Raw genomic sequence first — 26,253 nt, forward strand, 5'->3', positions numbered from 1 at the left:
TTATACTGAGTAAATTTACCCCTGGCCTCTCTTATATATTTATCAGAGAATGACAAAATTCTGCGCCAGTCTTCTTTAGAAATTGCACAACCCAGATCCCTCTGCCATATAATCCTCAAGTTTTCACATATCTCTTTTTTTGGATTGTTAAACAGTTTGTAGAAAACCGCCGCCCTATGTGCTGTACTGGACAATTCTAAAAACTCCACCACCATATTCGAGCTTTGAGCAAATTTTCCTTTGGTAACACAATCCCTTATTTGTAAATATTTCCAAAAATTATTTTCTCTTGTCAAACTGTATTTTCGGGTTATTTCAGCAAATGACATAAACACTCCCCCTGAGTAAAGATCACTTATCCTGCGTATGCCTTTGACGAGCCATTCCTTCCAGAACACAGTTTTCCGCCCAATCCTTACAGCAATATTGTTCCATAGCGAGGCATAAGGTTGTCTTAGATGAGATGCTCCACACAACTTGTGCACCTCCACCCAGACAGCTTTGGAATACCCGAGCACTGGGTTATCATGAGAGTCTTGTCCATTAGTTGCCGCGCCCTGCGAGAGAACATCCAAAGGTGTGAAGGGGCTCGCTAGTTCCTGTTCGATCTTCATCCAGCTCAGCTCAGAGCCCGATCCTGTCCAGTATTTGGCCAGTCTTGACAATTCAAAAGCTAAATTATACAACTTCACATTTGGGAGGGCCATTCCCCCAATGTCTTTAGAGGCCCACATTTTCTTTATATTCACTCTCGGCTTCTTGTTATTCCACAAAAAATCTTTGATTAACTTCTCAATTTGACCAAATATGTGCAAAGGAATCCGTACAGGTAACATCATGGAAACATAATTGAACTGTGGGACCACCATCATTTTAATCACATTAATTTTACCCCATAGTGTAAGATTCAATTTACCCCATTTATCCAGATTTGCTTTTATCTTTAGGAGGAGAGGTTCCACATTTGAAAGCATAATATCCTCCAAGTCGGGTTTTAATAATATTCCTAAATACTTCATACCTGAAGGTGAGTACTTAAAATTGAATGGAGTAACGCATCCAGAATGACATGATGCTGACAATGGCATGCCCTCTGACTTGTCCCAGTTTATCTTATAACCTGACAACCCTGAAAATGACTCAACACACGTGAGTAGCGCTGGTAGAGACTGCATGGGATCCGTCAATACTGCTAAGATGTCATCAGCATATAGAAACAACTTGTGTTCCATACCCCCTGCATGAACACCTCTGACACCCCTGTTTGCTCGAATAGCCAAGGCCAGCGGTTCCAGAAATATTGTAAAAAGCAACGGGGACAAAGGGCACCCCTGTCGGGTCCCGCGAGTAAGATGAAAAAACCCTGACACCAATCCATTTGTCAAAACCGCTGCCCTCGGACTTGCATATACAGTTTTGACCCAATTACAGGCCCAAACCCGAACCTTGCGAGGGTCGTCATAAGGAAGCCCCATTCCACCCGATCAAAGGCCTTCTCAGCATCTAGCGAGAAGGCCGCAACCGGGGTTAGATTAGATTCGCTTCTGTGCATGAGATGAAGAAGTCTTCTAATGTTATCACCTGAGGACCTATTTTTAATAAAGCCAACCTGGTCACCATTAATGATATCTGGTAATATTTGATCCAGGCGGGAGGCCAAAACCTTTGTCAAAATTTTGCAATCAACGCCCAAAAGGCTTACAGGCCGGTAATTTGCTGGGTCCGACAGATCCCTATCCTTTTTAGGAATAAGGGAGATCAGTGCTTCATTAAACGTACTCGGCAAGGAACCTATCTCCAATGCCTCAAGGTAAACTTTATGCAGGACTGGGGCTAAAATATCGATATATTTCTTATAATACTCAATCGGGAAGCCATCCAAGCCTGGCGATTTCCCATTCTTCATTAATAAGATCGCAGCCCTGACCTCTTCTTCCGTTATAGGCTCATCCAGTCTCGTTTTCTGTTCCCCAGAGAGAGTAGGTAATTGTAGACCTGAAAAAAATGTCTCCACCTCCCCTTCATCAAGCGCACCAGCAGACGTATACAAATCTTGATAAAATGATTGGAAAACTGAGTTTATTTCCTTCGATGAGGTTATCACTTGGCCGTCCTTCTTAATCATAGATATATTATTCAAATTATCTTGCTGCTTCAGTTGTCTTGCCAACAGTCTTCCACTCTTTTCGCCACCTTCATAAAATTTTGTTTTGAGCCTAAATAAGGCATATTCCGCCTTTTTGTTATAAATGTCATTCAACTGGCATTTTAATTTACATATAGTCTGATATTTATAATTTGAATATTGACTCGCTAAGTCCTTCTCCAACTCCCGTATTTCTTTATCCAAGGTTTCTACCCGTTCTAGATCACTTTTCTTAACTTTTGATGCGTATGCAATCATCTTTCCTCTTATATATGCTTTAGACGCTTCCCAAACTGTGGCTACTTTGTCTGTGGAACCCATATTGATTTCGAAAAAAATTTTGAGATCCTTTGTTAACTCCTCACTGAAACTCTTGTTCTGCAACAACATCGTGTTAAGCCTCCAGCGGCCCCTCTTCGTTCTATCCGTGTTCAAGTCAATTTGCAACTCTACTGTGGCATGATCACTAATAGCAATGGCACCAATCTCACAGTCTACGACTGACTCGACCAGAGACTTTGATATTAAGGCGAAATCTATCCTCGAATATGTTTTATGACAGTTGGAGTAAAACGTGTATTCCCTTGAACTGGGATTAACTAACCTCCAAATGTCCGTTAAGCAAAGATCCTCTGTCAGTAAATGAACAGCCTCTCTGTCCCTGGGTGTAGACGTACCCCTGGGATTACTCTTATCAATTATCCCATCCATCACCTGGTTGAAATCCCCAGCCAATATCACCTGCCCCACATGATCCCCTATTATCTTATTAATTTTGTGAAAAAAAAACTGGCTCTTCCTTATTAGGTGCATAAATATTGCACAAAACTGTTCGAACCCCATTAATTAAGGCCTCCAAGCATATAATGCGTCCTTCGTCATCATTATACGTCTTCAGCAACACGAAGCTTAATTTCTTATTAACAAGGATCAATACACCATTTCGTTTACTCGAATATGAACTATGAAAAACGGAGCCCACCCAGTCTCGTTTAAATTTTTTCGCCTCTTCTTCCCCCGCAATGTGGGATTCCTGAATAAACGCTATATCTGCATTTTTAGATTTTAAGTATGTTAGAACCTTCCTCCTCTTGATTGGGTCCCCACATCCGTTTATGTTCCACGATATTATTTTAGTATACCTGTTCATCGCTTTCTAACAGAAATGGGGTAAGGCACACCTTGTGCGCTTTACAACACAACACAAATATATGCATAGGCACTCAATATTACAAAACCCATCTGGTCTTATCAAACTAGCCGTCATTAAAAACAAACAAAAAAAAAAAACAAACCTGAACAAAACCAACACCCTTCTTTGCATAGCAACTCTGAACAACGTTGCTAAGCGCCCCCTCCCTCCCCTCCTACCCAAGCCTAACTAACTTTAGCTTGAGACCCCAAACTGCTCGTGGTCCGTGAGACACGCTAATCATCCGACAGCAGCACCACCGCCACAGCCCCATTGTGCCCATTGTTTGTTTGTTACCTTATTTCAAAATCCACATACACTACTCCGATCTGTTACATCATGTCCCGCATTCCTCTAAGTCGACTCCTGCAGAAATTTCTCGGCCTCTTTTCCGTCTTTGAATGCTTTCTTTTATCCGTTCCACGTGAAAACGAGCGTTGCAGGATACATCAGCCTATGCTTCACTTGTAGCTCCCGAAGACGCCTCTTCACCGGATTGAATGCCTTCCTCTTCTCCGCCAGCTCCTTTGTAACATCTTCAAAAAAGGATAGCTTGGAGCCTTGCCAATCGACTCCACGCCTCTCTCTGGCCACCCGAAGCACTTTCTCCCTAGCAGATGAACGTAGAAAGCGGACATGTATCACCCTGGGAGGCTCGTTAGGTTCCGGCATTGGCACCGGGGAACGGTGGGCACGTTCAATTTCAAATTCACTTCCAGAAAGCTCAAATGCTTTGGCCAGTATCTCCATCACATATTTGTCCACGTTCCCGGGTGTCTCCACCCCTTCTTTGAGTCCAATGATCCGTACATTATTCCTCCTGCTACGGTTTTCAAGGTCCTCCACTCGCGACCACAACGCGTCCATCCTCTTCTGGAATTTGTCCACTTTTGCCTCGGTAAGCACGCTGGCATCTTCCATGTCTGATATACGTTGTTCCGCCTCCCCTAACCTCACTTTTATATCTTCCACCGAATCTTTCAATTCTTTAGTGGCCTCTTTAATAGTGGTGACATCTTTTGCTACGACCTGAAGAGTAGCGTTCATCTTCTTAATTTCTTCAAAAATGTCTTTTTTGCTCTCGCTCCCTATACCGTCCTCAACTACTGGAGAGGCGGCCTCAGATGCAGATGCACTTTCGGGCGGTTCCGGAGCGAGGCTAATGCTAGCTTGCTTCTTCCTCGTGGTAGCTCCCTTAAAAAAGTTTGCTTTATTGTTACCTGCCATTTTCCAAAGACGGTAATCCTTGAAAAGCTTCAAAGTCCACAAAGGGTGTCCAATTTACGACTACAGCTGGAGTGTATGTTTCCAGATTCAGAACATTAATCAACAGGCTTTAGGAGCGCCTCTAGTGTGCGGCCATCTTCTTCGGCGGTCCCACGTGACTCCGGTACCTGGTCAAACTTAAGCTCTCCTTAGTATGGCTGGCTCCATTTCTCCAACAGCGCACTCACAGGCAGCAGCTGCCCCGCCCCCTCGCTCAGTTGCTTAGTGCCTGAGCTCGGATCATACCAATATCAGGGGGGATTCACGCACAGTCGTAAATTCCCACAGTGTGCACTATGTGCTTCAAATATTGTGTGTACTTTTTGTTTTATACAGTTGTCAGTCAGGCATCTAACTATGAAAAAATTACACTCCAAAAGACCCCGGGCTTCTGACAAAACAACCCGGGCTTAAGCCCAGTAAGCCACCCCCACGCTCCGCCCCTGCTTTGGTTCCTAGGGTTTTAAAAGCTTTCATGCCCCTCTTCCATGGAACCACTCTCTTTAGGAGAAAGAAAGCTGCAGCAGGTCTAGACTGCACTGATTGCTTCTTCTTTACTTACCTTTCTCACTCACTATGTGTTAATAGACCTCCATCCATCCATCCATCCATCCATCTTCATCCGCTTTATCCGGGGCCGGGTCGCGGGGCCAGCAGCCTAAGCAAAGAGGCCCAGACCTCCCTCTCCCCAGCCACCTCCTCCAGCTTATCCGGGGGAATACCAAGGCGTTCCCAGGCCAGCCGAGAGATATAATCTCTCCAGCGTGTCCTGGGTCTGCCCCGGGGCCTCCTCCCGGTGGGACATGCCTGGAACACCTCACCCAGGAGGCGCCCAGGGGGCATCCTTGTCAGATGCCCGAACCACCTCAGCTGGCTCCTTTCGATGTGGAGCAGCAGCTGTAGGGATGGGTATCGTTTAGGTTTTATCTGATACCGGTGCCAAATCGGTACTTTTGAAACGGTGCCGGTGCTCAAACGGTGCTCAAACCGGTGCTTAAAGAATGGAGAACACAAAATTGGTCCAAAAACCTCTCATATTCAGCTGGTTTTTTTGTAAAAAGATAACAATGTTAGCCTTTTCTGCAGCTATGGGGCATATATGGTATCACTCTTGGCTGGAAGCAGTGCTTAAACAATGGAAAAAACACAAACTTTGTCGAAAAACCTCTCATGTTTAGCTGTTTCCCTCTTTTTCTTTGGTCATTTTAGCCTTTTTGGCCAGGGTGAAGGGAGTATCTGCCATCAAACAAGAAGACAGCCGCATGTAGCTATGATGATGTTTGCTAGTTCACCTTACATGCATTAATGTAATAACGTGGTTAGCCTACTCAATGTAAATTACACTCGAACAACATCAAGCTACTCACGCAGAGAAGAACGGCTGCTGCTGCCATCAAATACGGCGCATTTCTCTGCTCTTAAAAAAAACGCTATGCGTCGCCAGGTGTTTCATCGGATTCGAGGTGTTACTTCCTTTGACAGTATCACAGTATCAGCTTAAAGCACTTGTTGCTGCTGAGTTTGCATCTTTTGCTGTGAAGTACAGCCAGACTTTTGACCGCTTCGCCTTGGGCATTTTTAATCTGTAGCTCTGCATAAAAGAACGTACGTACCTGGCCCCGCCTACTATCCTCGGAAACGTAAAATGATTGGCTAGAAGTGTATCACAGCTCAGGAAAAAAAAGCACCGAAATAAAGCACCGAAATGTGCGCTGCTTTTCGGTCTGGTTACTACCGTTTATGTCAGAACCGGTGCCATCATGGCACCGGACACCGGTACCCATCCCTAAGCAGCTGCTCTACTCTGAGCCCCTCCCGGATGGCTGAACTTCTCACCCTATCTCTAAGGGAGAGGCCAGCCACCCTTCGGAGGAAGCTCATTTCTGCCACTTGTATCCGCGATCTCGTTCTTTCGGTCACTACCCACAGCTCGTGGCCATAGGTGAGGGTAGGGACGTAGATCGACCGGTAAATTGAGAGCTTTGCTTTTACACTCAGCTCCCTCTTCACCACGACGGACCGGTGCAGCGTCCGCATTACTGCAGCTGCAGCCCCAATCCGTCTGTCGATCTCCGGCTCCCTTCTCCCATCACTCACGAACAAGACCCCGAGATACTTGAACTCCTCCACTTGGGGCAGGAACTCATCCCTCTCTTAACAGACCTCTCTGCATTTATTCATTACTTGTTATTAATCTCTGTCTCTCTTCCACAGCATGTCTGTATCCTGTCTTCTTTCTCTCGCCCCAACTGGTCGCAGCAGATGGCCCCGTCCCTCCCTGAGCCTGGTTCTGCTGGAGGTTTCTTCCTGTTAAAAGTGAGTTTTTCCTTCCCACTGTCGCCAAAGTGCCTGCACATAGGGGGTAATTGATTGTTGGGTTTTCTCTTTATTATTATAAGGTATATTATACCTTACAGTGTAAACCACCTTGCGGTGTGACCTGGTGTTATATAAACAAAACTGAATAAAGTTGAAAATAGAAAAAAAAGTAGTTTTCAATGTGTGCTAAGGTTGTGTGCACCTGAGAAAAACAAAACCAAAAAAACAAGACAACAAAAGTCACCTTTTCCCCCCATTACCACTGGGACCACTGTTACCTTCACCCTCCACATCTTCTCGAGCTCTTCTCTGAGCCCTTGGTTCTTCTCCAGCTTTTCGTGTTCCTTCTTCCTGATGTTGCCTTTCATTATCGCTACATCTATCACTGCAGGCGTCTTCCTCTGATGTTGATGACTATGTTATCTATTCAGTCATCTATTCTGATGAAGGTCCAAAACCCATTTATAGTGCTTTCTTAAGCAGTCACACTGCATCGGGCATGCGGACTGGACTGAATTACCATATATACATATATTGAGGTCACACATATGAAGTGAATTGAACTGAATTATGATCCATAATCGGATCAATTTAAAACAATATATACAAATATTAACCAAGCCTATCTAAGATATGAGTAGGAGAGATAACTGAAGTCAGTTACCCAACATCTAGACTGTCAGCAAAACGAACCAGTCACTCAGTGTTCCAACATTTAGAAGAGGCAACTGCTATCACAACTGGAGATCAGGAAACTTGGACCCTCCATGGCTGATTACCAAGACTACATGACGTACCCTCTGAAGGTCTACTACAAGACATGAATGCAGCATTATGGACAATCCCTACAGCACCCATCACCGAAACCAAGCAGCTGATCTACACCATGGCAGCAGTGACCACAGAGATGGTAGGCTATAACCACAAGGAGTAGTAGGAGACTAGAGGCCAAGATTAAGGCAGCACAGTAGTAGTTAGCCAACTATAAGGTATGATGAAGAAAGGGATACCTGAGAAGTACAGCAAGCTATCCATACCTGAGGTCTCGGAAACTGCAAAGCATGAATCATTTCTTCAACAGATTTGATTCAACCATGAGACAGTCTACAACATCGGCTGCAGACTCACCCACCCCCACTGCTGCTGTTCCACCTCTGACACCTCAGACACTTCACACCTCCTCTATTCACCCTGCTCACTCCCCCCCCCACCCCCAACAACAGCATCCAATACACACTCAACACAAGGCTCCAGCCTGTCTCTCTCAACCACCCAGGTTAGGAGGGAACTGAGGAGGATTAATGGCAAGAAGGCAGCGGGCCCAGATGGCATCAGCTCGAGGGTCGTTAGGTCCTGCGCGGACCAACTGTGTGGGGTGATGGAGCACCTCTTCAACCTGAGTCTGAGGTTGGGAAGAGTCCCACAGCTCTGGAAAACCTCCTGTGTTGTACCAGTGCCAAAGACTTCACGCCCCAAGGACCTCAACAGCTACAGGCCGGTGGCTCTGACATCCCACCTGATGAAGACCCTGGAGCGGTTGGTCCTGGCTCAGCTTCGGCGCCTAACAAGCTCATCACTGGACCCACTTCAGTTTGCCTACCAGCCTGGCATTGGAGCAGATGATGCCGTCATTCACCTCCTACATCGTTCCCTCGCTCACCTGGAGACCGCTGGAAGCACTGTGAGAATCATGTTCTTTGATTTCTCCAGTGCCTTCAAAACTATTCTTCCCTCGGTTCTGAAGGACAAGCTGGAGAACTCTGGAGTGGACCATCACCTCACTACCTGGATCCTGGACTACCTCACCGACCGACCACAGTATGTGAGGACTCAGGGCTGTGTGTCGGACAGGGTCGTCTGCAGTACGGGGGCCCCACAGGGAACGGTTCTGGCTCCGTTCCTCTTCACCATCTACACTGCAGACTTCTCCCACAATTCCACCCAGTGCTTCCTGCAGAAGTTCTCTGATGACTCTGCAATAGTCGGCCTCATCACTGATGGGGACGACAAGGAGTACAGAGGTCTGACCCAAGACTTTGTGGACTGGTGCCAGCTGAACTACCTCCAGATCAACGCCAGTAAAACCAAGGAGCTGGTGGTAGACTTCCGCAGGCACAAGCATTCTCCACTGCAACCACTGAACATCCAGGGTATGGACATTGAGGCTGTGGACAGCTACAGGTACCTTGGTGTTCATCTGAACAACAGACTGGACTGGACTCATAACTCAGACGCCCTCTACAGGAAAGGGCAGAGCAGGTTGAACCTGCTGCGGAGACTCAGGTCGTTTGGGGTGGAGGGCCCACTCCTGAAGACCTTCTATGACTCTGTGGTGGCTTCTGCTATCTTTTATGGTGTGGTCTGCTGAGGCGGCAGCATCTCTGCTGGGGACAGGAAGAGACTGAACAGGGTGATCCGAAGGGCCAGCTCTGTTCTAGGATGCCCTCTGGACCCAGTGGAGGTGGTGAGTGACAGGAGAATGGCGGCTAAGCTGTCATCCCTGTTGGACAACGTCTCCCACCCCATGCAGCAGACTGTGACAGCACTGAGCAGCTCCTTCAGTGGGAGACTGCGGCACCCACGGTGTGGGACGGAGAGATTTCGCAGGTCTTTCCTCCCCACTGCTGTCAGACTCCACAACAAAGACTTTAACTGATCAAGCACACACATCCACACATGTGCAATAATACTAAGTGCAATAATCCTTTCTGGCATCGTTGTATTTTTACTCAGTTGTATATAGCATTCGTATTCTATTTTTATCTTATTGTATATTTTTATTCTATTTTATTCTACTGTATATAGTATATTATTTTATTCTATTCTGTACAGCTGTGTACTGTATTTATTCTTATTGTATTCTAATTTTTGCGTCATAACTTTTGCACTGTCCACTTCCTGCTGTGACAAAACAAATTTCCCACATGTGGGACTAATAAAGGTTATCTTATCTTATCTTATCTTATCTTATCTTATCTTATGTATACAGCACTGGTTTAAAGTAAATTGTAATTTTGATGATTATTGACCTGAGATGACTTTAACATTATTTTTCAGTGCTACTTTGCTCCATATATTTTTATAAGGTTAAGTGAGCAGGAAGAGGACTGTTCCTGAGAAAGTGATTCTGTGTGCAGTGAAGCTTAACCCAATGCTCCTCTGGGACTTCACAGGGATTTAGTTTTCCCTGGCAACTCTGAAGTCCAGCCCTGACACACTAGTCTGCACCGTGTAAGGCTGCTTCACTCAGGAAAATACTGTGAGCCTTCATGCAAAAGTAGATAGTGGCAGCTCAGCTCAACATGGCAGCTGAGGCAAGAGGGTGGAGGCGTACAGGGGGAGAGATGGGCTGAGAGGTGAGGAGGTGGGAGAAAATAAAAGAGTAAAGAGTGGGAAGAGGGCAGCAGAGAGTGAAATAGAAAAAACGAGATGTGAAACAAGAAGGAAGCGTATGTATGGCAAGAATGAACAAAGGGTTGTTTTGTCTGGACTTATTAAGGTTCCAAAGTGAGGAGAACCACAGTTGGTGGGAGGGCAGAGGGAGCAGACAGTATTAGTGAGCATCTGGACGAGACAATAATACAAAATAACAATGTTTAATTTAATATTATTATTAAATTTCACTGAGTTGTACGATTGATTAAAATACGCTCACTGATTGGATACAGCGTCAAGTAAAAGCATGCCCCCTTCTTGAGTCCTTAGTTGTTGTTTTTTTGCATATTTGGCTATCTGAAATCTTTCAGATCATCAAGTTAATTTTAATATTAGACATTTTAATACTAGAGAGAGATAACCAGAGTACATACAAAATGCCTGATTGCAGTTCTTGCTGTCAAGAATGAGTAACCAGTTATTGGATTTAAGGGTAAAATTTCATTTTAACAAATGTGCAGAAAAGCTAAAAAGTTTCTTTTGCATATTTGCAAAAGAAACTGTAAAATATGTAAAATAGGAAAGGGGAAAATATTTTTTAATATATGTTTTATTTATGTATAATATATTAAGCTGCATTAGCTACTATCAAAGAGCAGTGAAATGAGTATAATTAAAAACATGAAGCTGTTATGTGTTTGTACTGTGTCAAAGGATGACTTAGGCAGCCTGTTCTGTACCTGATCAGAGCTGATTTTAATCATTTTCAATGCGCAAAAGAAAACTTTGTATGATTTTTTTTCTTTGAAATGAGGCTTCAGCATAAACTGACTGAGATCACTATCAGTCAGCATATATCAGAATATGTCTGTGGAAAATGCACTTTGCACCAGGCTGTGAACATGTTCATGACTGAATAAAGGCATTTGATTGGCTCACTAATGGAGCTCGCCTCAAGCGGTCATTAGAGGAACTGCAGTGCTGCACTGACTTTATTTTCAGGATGTTTTCACTTGTGTGTTGATTTTATTCCTTTTAATTTGGATAAATGATTGACACGGTCTGAATTAAATGAAATATCAAAAACATTATTTTATGGATGTCAAAAAGTTTGTTTCATATTGGTTTGATTATCAATCTAAAGAATTCAGAAAAAATAGTAAAAGTTTTTTGACCATTTTCATATTTTATGTATTTCTGAAAAAATATGACCTGTGTCATTATAAAGTTGACAAAAAAGTAACGGATAACGACAACCCAGTTTATAAAAAACAAAACAAAATGGAAAACATTTGATTTATTTAGTCATTTATTGAGAAAAATGTACAACTGTATAACAGTCTGGTACGGGAGCTGCTCTCCTCAAACCAGAAGGCGTTGCAGAGGGTCGTGAAAACCACCCAGCGCATCGCCGGAGCACCACTTCCTGCCATAAATGACATCTACAGGAAGCGGTGTCTGAAAAGGGCTGGGAAAATCATCAGTCACCAATCACATGGACTCTTCACCCTCCTGCCCTCTGGGAGGCGCTACAGGAGCCTCCGGACTAAGACCACCAGGTACCTGAACAGCTTCTTCCCCACAGCTGTCAGACTCCTGAACTCTGACCCACATTAAACTCATGGACTGAACATACACACTCCCACAACCACCTACAACTGAACATACACACAATGGACAAAAACAAACAAATGGACAACTGTACCCTCATACACACAAAAATAACATGGCTGAACCACCACTCACAACCACCAGCACTTTATATAACCACTGTAGAAAGTAGCCACACCCTCACTGATCTCAACTGCACTACTGTAAATGCTGCATAAACAATCATTCTGTACAATAATTATTATAATTCTACAACTGTTTACAACTTGTATATTTCTGTATAGTTTCATATTTGTCTCCTGTACATAGCCTGTGCATAGCTTGTATACCCACTACAGCCTGTACATACTTATAGTTATAGCATATTCATAACATACAGTGGGGCAAAAAAGTATTTAGTCAGCCACCGATTGTGCAAGTTCCCCCACTTAAAATGATGACAGAGGTCAGTAATTTGCACCAGAGGTACACTTCAACTGTGAGAGACAGAATGTGAAAAATAAATCCATGAATCCACATGGTAGGATTTGTAAAGAATTTATTCGTAAATCAGGGTGGAAAATAAGTATTTGGTCAATAACAAAAATACAACTCAATACTTTGTAACATAACCTTTGTTGGCAATAACAGAGGTCAAACGTTTACTATAGGTCTTTACCAGGTTTGCACACACAGTAGCTGGTATTTTGGCCCATTCCTCCATGCAGATCTTCTCGAGAACAGTGATGTTTTGGGGCTGTCGCCGAGCAACACGGACTTTCAACTCCCGCCACAGATTTTCTATGGGGTTGAGGTCTGGAGACTGGCTAGGCCACTCCAGGACTTTCAAATGCTTCTTACGGAGCCACTCCTTTGTTGCCCGGGCGGTGTGTTTTGGATCATTGTCATGTTGGAAGACCCAGCCTCGTTTCATCTTCAAAGTTCTCACTGATGGAAGGAGGTTTTGGCTCAAAATCTCACGATACATGGCCCCATTCATTCTGTCCTTAACACGGATCAGTCGTCCTGTCCCCTTGGCAGAAAAACAGCCCCATAGCATGATGTTTCCACCCCCATGCTTCACAGTAGGTATGGTGTTCTTGGGATGCAACTCAGTATTCTTCTTCCTCCAAACACGACGAGTTGAGTTTATACCAAAAAGTTCTACTTTGGTTTCATCTGACCACATGACATTCTCCCAATCCTATGCTGTATCATCCATGTGCTCTCTGGCAAACTTCAGACGGGCCTGGACATGCACTGGCTTCAGCAGCGGAACACGTCTGGCACTGCGGGATTTGATTCCCTGCCGTTGTAGTGTGTTACTGATGGTGACCTTTGTTACTTTGGTCCCAGCTCTCTGCAGGTCATTCACCAGGTCCCCCCGTGTGGTTCTGGGATCTTTGCTCACCGTTCTCATGATCATTTTGACCCCACGGGATGAGATCTTGCGTGGAGCCCCAGATCGAGGGAGATTATCAGTGGTCTTGTATGTCTTCCATTTTCTGATGATTGCTCCCACAGTTGATTTTTTCACACCAAGCTGCTTGCCTATTGTAGATTCACTCTTCCCAGTCTGGTGCAGGTCTACAATACTTTTCCTGGTGTCCTTCGAAAGCTCTTTGGTCTTGGCCATGGCGGAGTTTGGAGTCTGACTGTTTGAGGCTGTGGACAGGTGTCTTTTATACAGATGATGAGTTCAAACAGGTGCCATTCATACAGGTAACGAGTGGGGGACAGAAAAGCTTCTTACAGAAGACGTTACAGGTCTGTGAGAGCCAGAGATTTTCCTTGTTTGAGGTGACCAAATACTTATTTTCCACCCTGATTTACGAATAAATTCTTTACAAATCCTACCATGTGAATTCATGGATTTTTTTTTCACATTCTGTCTCTCACAGTTGAAGTGTACCTCTGGTGCAAATTACTGACCTCTGTCATCATTTTAGGTGGGGGAACTTGCACAATCGGTGGCTGACTAAATACTTTTTTGCCCCACTGTACCTTCATACCGTGCACATTGTAACATACCCATAACAGACCCATTTTTGTAATATATCTATATCATGGCTAAAGCATTTGATGGATGCAAACTGCATTTTGAGGCCTTGTACTTGTGACATGTGCAATGACAATAAAGTTGAATTCTATTCTATTCTATTCTATTCTATTCCATATCTGTGAGGGGGTTGGTGTTGACTTATTAGGATCTAAAAAGTTTAAAGACAGACACATGGAGAGACTCAGAAGTGAAAAGAGTAAGAGAATACCATTTCTGCACTCAGCCTACAAAAAGCTGGCTTCATTTTTATTTCAGTTTCATTTACAGCATCAGTTATTTGGGTTTGGCTACATGGTGCCAGCAGAAGAAGCATTAGAGACAACACTGACATATGATCACATTTATGAAGTTGCTGGGAGAAATTTGATAGCAGTGACTATTTTGGGATAAATAGGTATTTTCTTTAACTGCTTCTGGGTTCTGCAAAGGTTAGTATTTTGCAAATGATGACATCCGTTCACATTGGTGAGGTTTTACACCCCCCCCCCCCCCTGCATATTTATAACTCTGCAGAACAGATGTAAACATGTAAATGCCTAATGAAGAATTACATAATAATGTTTTCACATCCTATGTATCACCATCACCAACTCTTTTTTTGCTCATTCAATCTCTTGATTGCAACTCTTTTTTTTAACCTTTTCTAACTATCCGAGAAATAACACATTACTATGTTATTTTTATTAATATTGAAATGAAATATGCTGAAACACAATAAAAAGCAGAGATAGATGTGCAAGAGTCCGCGCAGAAGGTTGATGCTCATAAACTACATGGTACAGACAGGGAGAGGCAATCACAGGCCCATACATTGCAGAGGTTGACATAATTAATTGTTTACACACATATTAAACACACACTCCTCCCACTGTCTTTGCACTCAGGGGTTAATTTCCCATGGGAAGCAGCACATGCATGCCAAAACTGGAGCGAGCTACAGGTAGGCTGCAGTGAGAGAGACTGTTGCTAGGCAGACTCACTCAGCTTCCACATGAGCACATATCACATTTCCTGTGGTTAAAAGCAACATTTGTAGGATACAGAACAGAGTCCATAAAAAACCCGGGTCTCTCATATATCTCATATAGTAAGAGGATTTTAGAAAAATGATAAAGTATGGGTGTAATTCATTTTAAATTCTGATTACATGTAAGTACCAGTTTAAATTTCTGCTGGGCTTTTTGATATCTTAACCAGGCCTGGTGATGGATAGATTGACTCCATATTTGCTCCAGCAGTTTTCTGCCATTTATCTGCGTTTGGATCGCAGGGGCAGCAGTCTAAACAGAGATGCCCATGGAGCTTGTGGGCATAGGTGAGAGCAGAAACATAGATCGATTGGTAAACCTACAGCTAAGACTGAACAATATCTGCTACACTTTGTCCACACTTTTAAATTAGACCTCAAGATACTTAAATTCATCCATTTGGGGAAGGAACTTGTAATCCTGTAAACTTCTAATCCCAGCTGTTTTGCACTCAGCTGTAAAGTCAGAGGTTATTACCTGGTAAGGAGAGAACAGCCACATCGTCTGCAAAGAGCACAGACATGATCTTGAGGACAGCAGTGCAAAAATCGCTGCGCTGCACCTAGAAATCGGTCAGTGACAAACAGCAGTCCTGACAGAGTCTATCTCTCACTGGGATTGGATCCGATTTACTACTAGTAGTGTGAACCAAGCTCTTACTATAGCAGGAATGGCATGTAGCAAAGGGCTGGTCACTCCGTAGTCTTGAATCCCCCCTTGAATACTTTTTCCAAGTCTACCAAATGCATGTAGAGTTGTTGGGCAAACTCCCCCATCCCTTCAAACAACCTCTGGAAGATAAAGAGCTGGTCCAGTGATCCACGACAAAGGACAGAAACTGCACTGATCCCCAACATCCTGGCACAGACTTTCCAGGAGGGCCGAGGAGTGAGCTCCCTCTGAAAACATTCCATCTGGTCTCCTTACTTGAAGAGCAGGACCACCACCACATCTGCCAATCCAGATGCACTGTCCCCAGCTTCCATGCAATACTGCAGAGGCACTTCTAAAGTAAAGTGTAAAGTGTGCATGTTAGTCCCCATAGGGAAATAGTTCCTCTGCATTTAACCCATTCACCCAGTGAAGCAGTGGGCAGCCACCAGTGCAGCGCCCGGGGAGCAGTGTGTAGGGACGGTACCTTGCTCAGGGGTACCTCAGGGTAGCCGTTCAGTGGAGTCGAACCCCCGACCTTCCGATCATGGGGCCACCACTCTACCTACTGAGCTATTCCTATGAAGAAGTCCTAAAACATCCAGAGTCTCAAGGAACTCGAGGCAAATCCCATCCATCTCATGGACCCGGCCACCTGACAGCTCTCTGACTATTTCAGTGAATCCAAGAAGCTGCTCCATTTTTCTCTTTGTTGGCTCAGAATTACTCCAACAAATAATCCAAAAACCTGAGTTCAGAAAGTACATTTCCTATATTTAATGAACACAACCAAATGTAGCTGACGATTAATATCCAATATATCTTTGTCATACCTGACCCTTCCATCTCAGTGACATCAGTCAGGTCATTAAAGCTGGCAGCTGGGATTGTCTGTGGCTTGTGTGTTATTGATCATGTTACTAAAAGTAACAGGTATGTTTAATACACTGTGTATCAGACAAAAATATTGTGTCTTTTTACCCACAGCCAGCTCCATGTAAGACCTCCATCACCCGCCATCCTCCAGGGTCACCAATCACTAATCACCGGTGTCCTTCCAAGTAATTTTCTGTTGACTGGAGGTCTAATTAGAAAGTTTGAAGTGACGGTGTGTGTAGAGTTTCTTCATATAACATTGACATTGTATTTGGTTGTGAAACAGTTGTAAAAAAAACCTTTGGAAAGTCAAAACCTGTTTGTTCCTGTGATGTAAATGAACTGATTCTTATACAGCGCTTTTCTACTCTCCTGGAGTACTCAAAGCACTTTATACAACATGCCACATTCACTTTCTTCTTTGCTTTAAGTACTTTCTCTCTAAGTATTCATACGAGCAACTTACCCGAGGATACTTGGACTGGGATCAAACCACCGACATTCCGATCAGTAGGTGACCTGCTCTACCTCCTGAACTACAGCCACGATGTGATTACAACAGTGTAATGGTTAGCACTGCCACCTCTATAGGTGCTAACCTGCTGTTCAATGAGGAGCTTGCAGAGGTGTTACAAAGGAAAAGTGTACTTTCTGTCATGGTCCTGCGGCCATGACTCAGTGACTTTATGTTTATGTTCTTTATTGTTATTACTTTCATTATTATTCATGGCTGTTTTGGGATGGTTTGTGTTTGGGATTTTAGACACTGGGTTCTGGGTTTGTGCTCCCTCTGTTGGTCCCTGGTGTTAGTGTTCCCCTGTCTCGTCAGGTTAATCAGGTCCAGCTGATTCCCCCACCTGTGTGTGATTTCCCAGTGTCTCTTTGTGTACTTATAGTGTGTGATTTCCTCTGCTCCTCGTCGCGTCGTCTGTGTTCATACCCGGTGAATCCCCTGCGTGCTCTCCCTGCTGTTCTCCCTTCATGTTCAGGTTTGCCACTCCCTTCGTGTAGTTTCTCCCAGTTTAGTTCGTCCTTAGTTCTGTTTTGCCATCTCCACTTTATGTTCAGTATTGTCAATAAATCACCTTCACATCTGAGTAAGTGCTGCATCTGAGTCCTCCTTTCCACTCTTCACACGGCCGCTGCCCCGGACCGTGACAGTACGACGCGACCACAGCATGGACCCAGCAGCGCTTAACCCGTCCAAGGAGCTACGGGAGAATCTAATCGATGCCACACAGGAGCTTATTGACCTGTGGCTGGAAAACCCGGGCGGGGAGTCCCAGCGCGCTATAGAGAGGCGGCTACAGCGTCTGGTGACCGGTCTCCCATGGCTTCTAGGCTCGCTATGTCCGTGGGAGCGGGAGTTTCTCCTTTTGGACCTTGGACTACACCCCCCGTCTGCATTCACTTTCGAGCAGCCCGATGCGGTGAGTCAGCGGGATGCATTGCTTTCCCCAGTTTCCGGGACTTTGTTTTCTGGGGCTATTCAGAGCGGGATGGGAGACTGTACGGGTCGCTTACCTACCTTCGTGGTAACGGATCCTTCCCAAGTGGGCGTGTACAAACCCGCTGCAAAACTGACAGACTGTGTCTCTGCCGCTCCTTCTGAGCCAGGACTTTATTGCCATTCTCCGGCTCAGTTCTGTGTCCAACCACAAGCTTCCCAGTCTGTAGCTCAACCATTAGCCTCCCTTAAGCCACAATTTTCACACTGTTTTTCCACCGCTGTTTCTGAGCAGGGAGACAAACTGTTTCACTACGGACCTGTTCCTCAAAAGATGGCTACATTAGAGACTATTGCTCACTCCGGGGCTTCCCCAGAGGCTGGGTTACTGCCCTCAGCTTACTCTGGACCCCTGGAGGCCAAGATGCCAGTTGTGAACTGCACCGGGCTGTCACTGCCTGAGCAGGGTCAGTGCTCTGCGCAGCTGCAGCCCTCCTTATGTGTGCCGGAGGCCCACGTGCCTACTGGTTTTGTTTCATGTGTGCCAGAGGCCCACGTGCCTACTGGTTTTGTTTCATGTGTGCCAGAGGCCTACGTGCCTACTGGTTTTGTTTCATGTGTGCCAGAGGCCCACGTGCCTACTGGTTTTGTTTCATGTGTGCCGGGGGCCCCGGTGCCCACTGGTTCTGCGGCTGTTTTCGCTGGGGGGCCCGAGGAGCCCGTCCAGCCTCCTGCTGCGCCTGCTGGGGGGCCCGAGGAGCCCGTCCAGCCTCCTGCTTCGCCCGCTGGGGGTCCCGAGGAGCCCGTCCAGCCTCCTGCTTCGCTAGCTGGGGGGCCCGAGGAGCCCGTCCAGCCTCGTGCCACACTGACTGCCACGTCGGCTGGGGGGCCCGAGGATCCCGTCCGGCCACCTGTGGCTGCTTCTCCACCTGTGGCTGCTTCTCCACCTGTGGCTGCAGCGCCGCCTCCTGCAGTACCATCACCTGCAGCGCTACCACCTGCTACTGCCACGCCTCAGCCTGAAGCTTCAGCCTCGCCTGGTTCTGGTCCAGCTTCATCCTCACCTGGCCCAGCTTCAGCTTCAGCTTCAGCCTCGTCTGGTCCGGTTTCATCCACGCCTGGCCCGGTTTCATCCACGCCTGGTCCGGCTTCATCCTCGGCTTCATCCTCGCCTGATTCTGGTCCAGCCTCATCCTCACCTGGCCCAGCTTCAGCTACAGCGTCAGCATCGCCTGGCCCAGCTTCAGCTACAGCTTCGTCCTCGCCCGGCCCGGCTTCAGCTACAGCTTCTTCATCGCCTGGTCCGGCTTCATCCTCGCCTGGCCCGGTTTCATCCACGCCTGGCCCGGTTTCATCCACGCCTGGTCCGGCTTCATCCTCGGCTTCATCCTCGCCTGATTCTGGTCCAGCCTCATCCTCACCTGGCCCAGCTTCAGCTACAGCGTCAGCTTCGCCTGGCCCAGCTTCAGCTACAGCTTCATCCTCGCCCGGCCCGGCTTCAGCTACAGCTTCTTCATCGCCTGGTCCGGCTTCATCCTCGCCTGGCCCGGTTTCATCCACGCCTGGCCCGGTTTCATCCACACCTGTCCCAGTTTCATCTCCAGCTTCAGCCTCGCCTGGTCCGGCTTCAGCTTCTGCTTCAGCATCGCCTGGTCCAGCCTTCGTGTCTGCATCCTTGTCTGGTCCAGCCTTCGTGTCTGCATCTTCATCTGGTCCAGCCTTCGTGTCTGCATCTTCGTCTGGTCCAGCCTTCGTGTCTGCAGCATCCGCACCATCGCCTGCAGCAGCGTCTTCAGCATCCGCACCATCGCCTGCAGCAGCGTCTTCAGCATCTTCGCCCGCTGCGGCCCCGGCTTCCGTGCCTTCAGCCTCGCCTGGCCCAGCCTCGTTTGGGTCTGGAGCTAAACGGCCGTTTTCTAGACCGCTGGCTAGGCTACTGGCCGGGCGCCGTCGCCTGACTGGCCGCCGTTGCCTTCCGCACGGCCGGCCCCCGGACCCTCTTCGCCTGAGCGACCGCCGTTGCCTTCCGCACGGTCGGCCCCCTGAACTTTTTGCGCGCCGTCACGGCCTTCTTCGTGGACGGCCTCCCGAACTCTTTACGCGCCGCCACGGCCTTCTTCGTGGCCGGCTGCCTGAACTGTGCTTCGGACTCTGCTCCCCTGTGAGTTTTGTGAACGTTTGTTTGGGACTCTGGGGTCTTCGTTTTGGTCATGGCCCGGTCCCTCCGTCCTGGGCCCCCTGCCGCCCGCCCGGGTCTGGTGGTGTGTTTCTGTGGCTGTCAGGGGCCAGCCCTTGAGGGGGGGGTACTGTCATGGTCCTGCGGCCATGACTCAGTGACTTTATGTTTATGTTCTTTATTGTTATTACTTTCATTATTATTCATGGCTGTTTTGGGATGGTTTGTGTTTGGGATTTTAGACACTGGGTTCTGGGTTTGTGCTCCCTCTGTTGGTCCCTGGTGTTAGTGTTCCCTTGTCTCGTCATGTTAATCAGGTCCAGCTGTTTCCCCCACCTGTGTGTGATTTCCCAGTGTCTCTTTGTGTACTTATAGTGTGTGATTTCCTCTGCTCCTCGTCGCGTCGTCTGTGTTCATACCCGGTGAATCCCCTGCGTGCTCTCCCTGCTGTTCTCCCTTCATGTTCAGGTTTGCCACTCCCTTCGTGTAGTTTCTCCCAGTTTAGTTCGTCCTTAGTTCTGTTTTGCCATCTCCACTTTATGTTCAGTATTGTCAATAAATCACCTTCACATCTGAGTAAGTGCTGCATCTGAGTCCTCCTTTCCACTCTTCACACGGCCGCTGCCCCGGACCGTGACACTTTCACTTTTTAACAAGCTGCAGATGTAAAGACCCATCATTACCTTCTTATTCTTTACTTTTTAATCAAATCTCACTTTCACTTTGAACTGGAGGTCACATGTAAGGAAATATCTGGATCTGCTTTTGTGTATGTTGCCAGTTTGGAACAATAGCCTTGCTTTTGTTAAATCTACTGACTCACTGATTCCTGCATGACCTGAGCATATGCATTAGTTTTTGCATTTTATTGTGATGAGAATCATATTGTACAAATGTTTGGAGTGTATATTATTAATTAGTAATTCTGTGAGCAGTGTGAGCAACTTAAAGCTTAAAAAGTCCGGTTATGTGACAGCCGGCCAGCCCTGTGCAGCATATCCTCCTCCAGCCTGTCTGTAGCCTCGTCTCAGCATCAGCCACACACTGTAGCATGAGCAGAGTTGTAATGGGGTGTAGTGCAGCTTGGGCAGTCTTTTAGGAGTAGATCAGGAGAAAAAACAAAATACTCCTTCCTCCTTCTTCTGTGGCTCTCCTCCAGTAAATGGCTATCTATTTGGCCCATGTAAAAACTGCGCCTCGCCCTTATTATAAGATGCTGCATGTGTTTGGAGTCTTTTATGACTTTAGTTTAAATCCCAAAGATTAAAACAAACAGAGAAATTAATCTTATCACAGGTATGTTCCATCTATACTGTACACTGTATATTTGTGCTTATGAAAACATCTGCAGCTCCCGGCAGTAACAGATGTGCTATGAGTGTGTGAGACAAGCGGCTGCTTATATAAAGTCCCTGTGGATTTCCTCAGTGTCTGTAGTGACTGATAAGTGCCCTGTACTTATCTCCATGTGGGTGGGTTGAGAAGGCATATTTAGTGGGCTGGCGAGATTACAAAAAAAATGCTACAAAACACCTACAGCAAAGACTGTTTATGTAGTTCCACGCAATTGGATTTAAATAGTCTGTAATATGAGGCCTTTTATGGCTTGGTTGCAGTGGAATTACCCCGCTCGTGGCACACACACTGAACACATGCACTGAGCGATCGTATCAGCTGGTGTGGTTCATCTGAGCTTTGACCAACCCAGGCACCTCTCTGCATGAAAATAAACAAACTGCAACCAACCGCAGTCTTCTGTAACACGTCAGCCGCCTGCAGCCGCCTCCAGCAGAGGCCAGCTTGCGTGTGGGTGACTGGGAGGCCTCTTCTTAAACTGTAGTCTACGCAGCTCTGCCACTGTGGTAGACTACAGATTTACAAATGAATCACAGATATCACACACGATGCTGCAAGGCTGTTGGATAATCTGTAAGCCACAAAACCAAGGCCAACGGGGACAATGCTAGCTCATCTGAAGTGATCGAAGTCATCGGTTATTGAACCCATTCTGCTGCCAAGAACAACGCTTTGTGAGGGAAGCAGAAGGTTTGCTGTATTCCAACAATGGTCTCAGCACTGAGCTTCCCCTTCAAATGCACAAATTGGAATGAATTAGACACAATGCATATTCAAAATATACAAGTAAAGATTTAATTTATTCTTCACATATTGGACAATCGATTTCAAAGCCTTGTTGCTTGATAAACATGAGCGATGAAGTGTTTCTCTCAGTCAAAACACTACATCCATATGAGCAGCATCATCTTCCTGGGATTCCCTTACCTGGATTATCGTGGTAAAGATGAGCTGAAGAGTGGCCATGCGTACTAAACTGGTATTCACAGTTTCAGTTTGTCATAAATACTCAATGCTATAGCCAACTATAGTCAATAGCCACAATTTCTGTGAGTTCATGAAACTCAAGTGAATTATCTATTAGATTGAATAATATTCTAATGGAAGCAACTACAGGTAAGCGCTTTAAAGTAATCATTAAAAATGAAGCCACCTTTCGCAGGAGCCTGACTCATCATCAGTCAAACATTTCCCAGATGAATAATTAGAGTGTCACAGTGAATAATATGGCCTTTAGAAGGAGAGCAATCCAATTCTTAGCGGAAAACTTTTCATTCCTTTGCAGTGATGATGAACAGCAATGGGGGGCTTTCAAATAAGCATAATTAGCTCGATGTCTCAGCTTGGCACATGAACGAACTTGAGTTTCAACTAAAACATCAGTAATAAGATTTAGTCTTTCCACATATCAGCCTTAATTCTGTTAGCTGCCGATCTGTAGATTCAGCAGCCTGTGAAAACCTCTGGGAGCCACCTGGCTGAGTGAGAGGGATTTCTAGCAGGCTCTGTTCATTCATACTGTAGCAGGAGTGCTGCGTTTCATCTGAGTGTCTGCATGACAGCCTGAATGCGGCCCTCCCTCAAAGATATAATAGGGCTTTATTTGTCCCTTAAGAACCGGTGAAGAAGCCCAAAATACAGCTGCAGGTCCACAGGAGTGCCAACCCCCCCCCCCCCCCGGAAGATTAGGAGTAGCATTCCCAGAGAGCAGAAAGTAGGGACTGTATAAAGGAGAACGATGTGAGTGTGTTTGTGCTTTTATTTCTACATCTGCGAGGACCTACATTTCCCGTCCTAGTAGTTCATATTCATTCAAAAACCTAAAAACAAATCTCATTTATTCTAAATCTTCACACACAGGGGCAGAAAAACGTATATGTTACCAAAGAATGAGTTAGAAACAGAGGTACTCGAGTATTAGTAGCACTACCTCAACATAGTTTTACTCAAGCAAAAGTAAAAAGTAGCTGTACAAGAAATTACTAAAGTAAGAGTAAAAAAGTCTTTAGTGAAAAAGGATACTTGAGTAACAACATCTGATTAAATGTTTAAAAATGAGATAATCAGACAGACAAAAATATAAAGTTGAATGCAAATTTTGGTATTTGAAAAAAAAATCTGCATATAAAAAACATTATTACAAAACAATAAATCTAAGCAGAAGAAACGCTTTTGCAAATTAGTTAGCAGCAGAGAATTTAGAAGCTTTTTTTCCCATTCATTTTCCTTCGTTATTTAAAATTTCATTATTTCTACATATATATATATATATATATATATATATATATATATATATATATATATATATATATATAGTATGGTGTTTGATCTCCAAATTGCAGGTTTGTGTCTGTGTCTCATGCATTTTTGGTTAAAGCGTGTTTGTTACTCATTCAGTGAAGTTACTCACACTGAGGAGAGTGGCCAGACATTTTTCTCAAGTAAGAGCAGGGATACTTCATAATAATAATAATAATAATAATAATAATAATAATAATAATAATAAGTACAGTGTAGTAACTACTTCTAAAAGTAATTTTTTCCCAAAAAGTTACTCAAGAAAACATCACTGAGTTACCACCCATCTGTGGTTAGTAATGATCTAATTTTAAGTCATTTGTCACTTGATGATTGATGACTGATTTATTTACATACAAAACACAAAGAAATTGAACATGGTGCACACAGAGCAGTCACGCGGACCTCCAACCGACAACAGCAGCTTTGGTCCTTTCTTGTTGCACTTTCTTTTTCTTGACCACCTTTTCTGTTGCCGTCTGATGACACGGTTTGACTTAAAACACACCCCGTCACAACATTAAACAAGTTCAAAGGCAACATTTTTCAATCTGCAGCAAGTTTTTCATTTCGTGTAACATTTCCATGGTTACACGTCCCATAACACAGACCACATCAGCGAGAAACCTCTGTCCATAATCTCGTTGGATCTGTTTGAAGGATGCTGAAGATGTGTTTAAGGCTGCACCGCATACTGAAAAATTACACCAAAGTAGCCGAGTCCTCATCAACGATTTGATTAGTCGCACACTGATTGAAACAGAAGTTTATACTTTCATATCGATTTTTTTTATATTGTCCTGTCCATAAGGCAATGATCTGTGCAACAGAAGTGTGTAGCTCTTTAGCCTGCTGAGAGGAACGATGGAAAAGTAAAAGCGCTTTTGTCAAAGCTGAAGCCGAGCTTTAACAAAAGCACACATTATACCACACACACACACGATGCACACATTGCTATCCAGCTCTCCGCTGAGAGCCTCTATGCCCATTGTACCCCAGCACGTCTTTAACTTGAATCAGCCTTTCTAACAAAATTAGTTTGAATTGAAACATATAAAAGCAGCAACCTTTAAAAGCAGGTCTTTTTTAGACATAGCACACTGTTCAAGTTCAAGTGGACTTGGAAATACCAGCACAGTTGCCAGTAAAAATTCAGCTGTACATTAGAGGCTTTATTCCCTCTGTCACTTCAAGAAGTAGAATACCAATTAAATATAAACATATATGTATTTTATATTTCTTTTAGTGCATGCATGTCCTCTCAGGCAAGAACCTGGCTGATGGAGATTTCACCAGGTTATTTTGAGTCCAAATTTTACTGGGGCTGAAGTTATATAGTGCACCGTGTGAGGAACGTTTGAGTTGGAGGAAAGGAGCGGGCAGGGACAACAGGCTATAGTTGGGGATGCTGGATGATTGGGTAGTTTTGCCAGGGGTACGTTTAAATTCCATGAACAGCAGGGTCAATCTGAAGTGAGGGACCTCCTGCAAGTAGCCGTGAATGGAGAGTTGCATAGCTTGCTGACTGTCGTTTGTGCAGCAGCCTGTGGAAGAAATAAGAGCAGTGAAAAAGAATCACAGGAAGGGGCTGGGGGGCAGGGAGTGAGACAGAAAGAGAAGGAAAGCAAGGGTAAGGAAGGATTCGGGGGCGGGGGGAGGCATGTTCTTGAACTTAGCTGATAGGATCTGTAATTTCCTCCTCCTCCACTGTTCCTCTATATGTATCAGCTGCTGGCTTATTATTGGCTGGGTCTGCCTCTGCTCTGATCTGGCTGTTGTGAGCCAGACTGTGAAAATAAGAAAAAGAGAGAGGGAAGGAGAAAGCGCTGAAAATTGCATTTCCTCACAAAGGTCTTCGTAAAGCGCTTTTAAGGGAAACGCTTTACGAGGATCATGGTTATTCTCAAATGCACCAGCATGTCCTGTTCAACCTTTCTGCCTTGAGCTGACAGCTTCCTATTTAATACAAACTCATGTTGTATTTTAAACCACAGGATTTTATCACAGTCGCCGGTATTGTTCAAGAACGTAGAAACATACAAAACATCTGACACCTTTTGTACTGACACACTTGTCCACAGTGCCAAAGACAAGTGTACTCTATAGGAAGAAATACTACTGCTTCCTCAGAGCCCCTTTGCCCGAGAGGACACACAGTGTCTTCTCAGGTCAGTCCTTGAGACACCAGTCACAATAGCATTCATCACCAAGAGATGATAGCCGCAAATTCAATTCAATGCAGTTTTATTTATACAGCGCCAAATCACAACAACAGTCGCCTCAAGGTGCTTTATATTGTAACATAGACCCTACAATAATACATAAATGGCAAATGGACACCATGATTTAAACAGGCACCTGAGCTTCATATTATAATAGTTTCAGAAGTGAATTTCCCCCAACTTATCCTCTTGACAATTTCCTCATGTAAAGTTCATGCATTTGTCTAACTTTCCTTCCCATCCTTCCAC

General features: G+C 45.1%; 1 protein-coding gene across 1 annotated transcript; it reads left to right on the forward strand.

The window, feature by feature from the left end:
• Positions 1-17,860: 17,860 nt before the first annotated feature.
• On the forward strand, positions 17,861-22,459 carry LOC147313847 (uncharacterized). The gene is made up of 6 exons (XM_086262684.1): positions 17,861-18,541; positions 18,581-18,673; positions 18,797-19,052; positions 19,161-19,664; positions 19,782-20,128; positions 22,361-22,459. Exons 1-6 carry the CDS (start codon positions 18,005-18,007, stop codon positions 22,457-22,459), a joined length of 1,836 nt encoding a protein of 611 aa, XP_086118810.1. The 5' UTR covers positions 17,861-18,004.
• Positions 22,460-26,253: the final 3,794 nt, after the last annotated feature.

The sequence above is a fragment of the Aulonocara sp. 'chitande type north' Nkhata Bay genome, linkage group LG14 (genome assembly GCF_057382095.1).
Source record: "Aulonocara sp. 'chitande type north' Nkhata Bay isolate Kocher_YH1m ecotype deep benthic linkage group LG14, A_spYH_male_GT1.1, whole genome shotgun sequence".
NCBI lineage: Eukaryota > Metazoa > Chordata > Actinopteri > Cichliformes > Cichlidae > Aulonocara > Aulonocara sp. 'chitande type north' Nkhata Bay.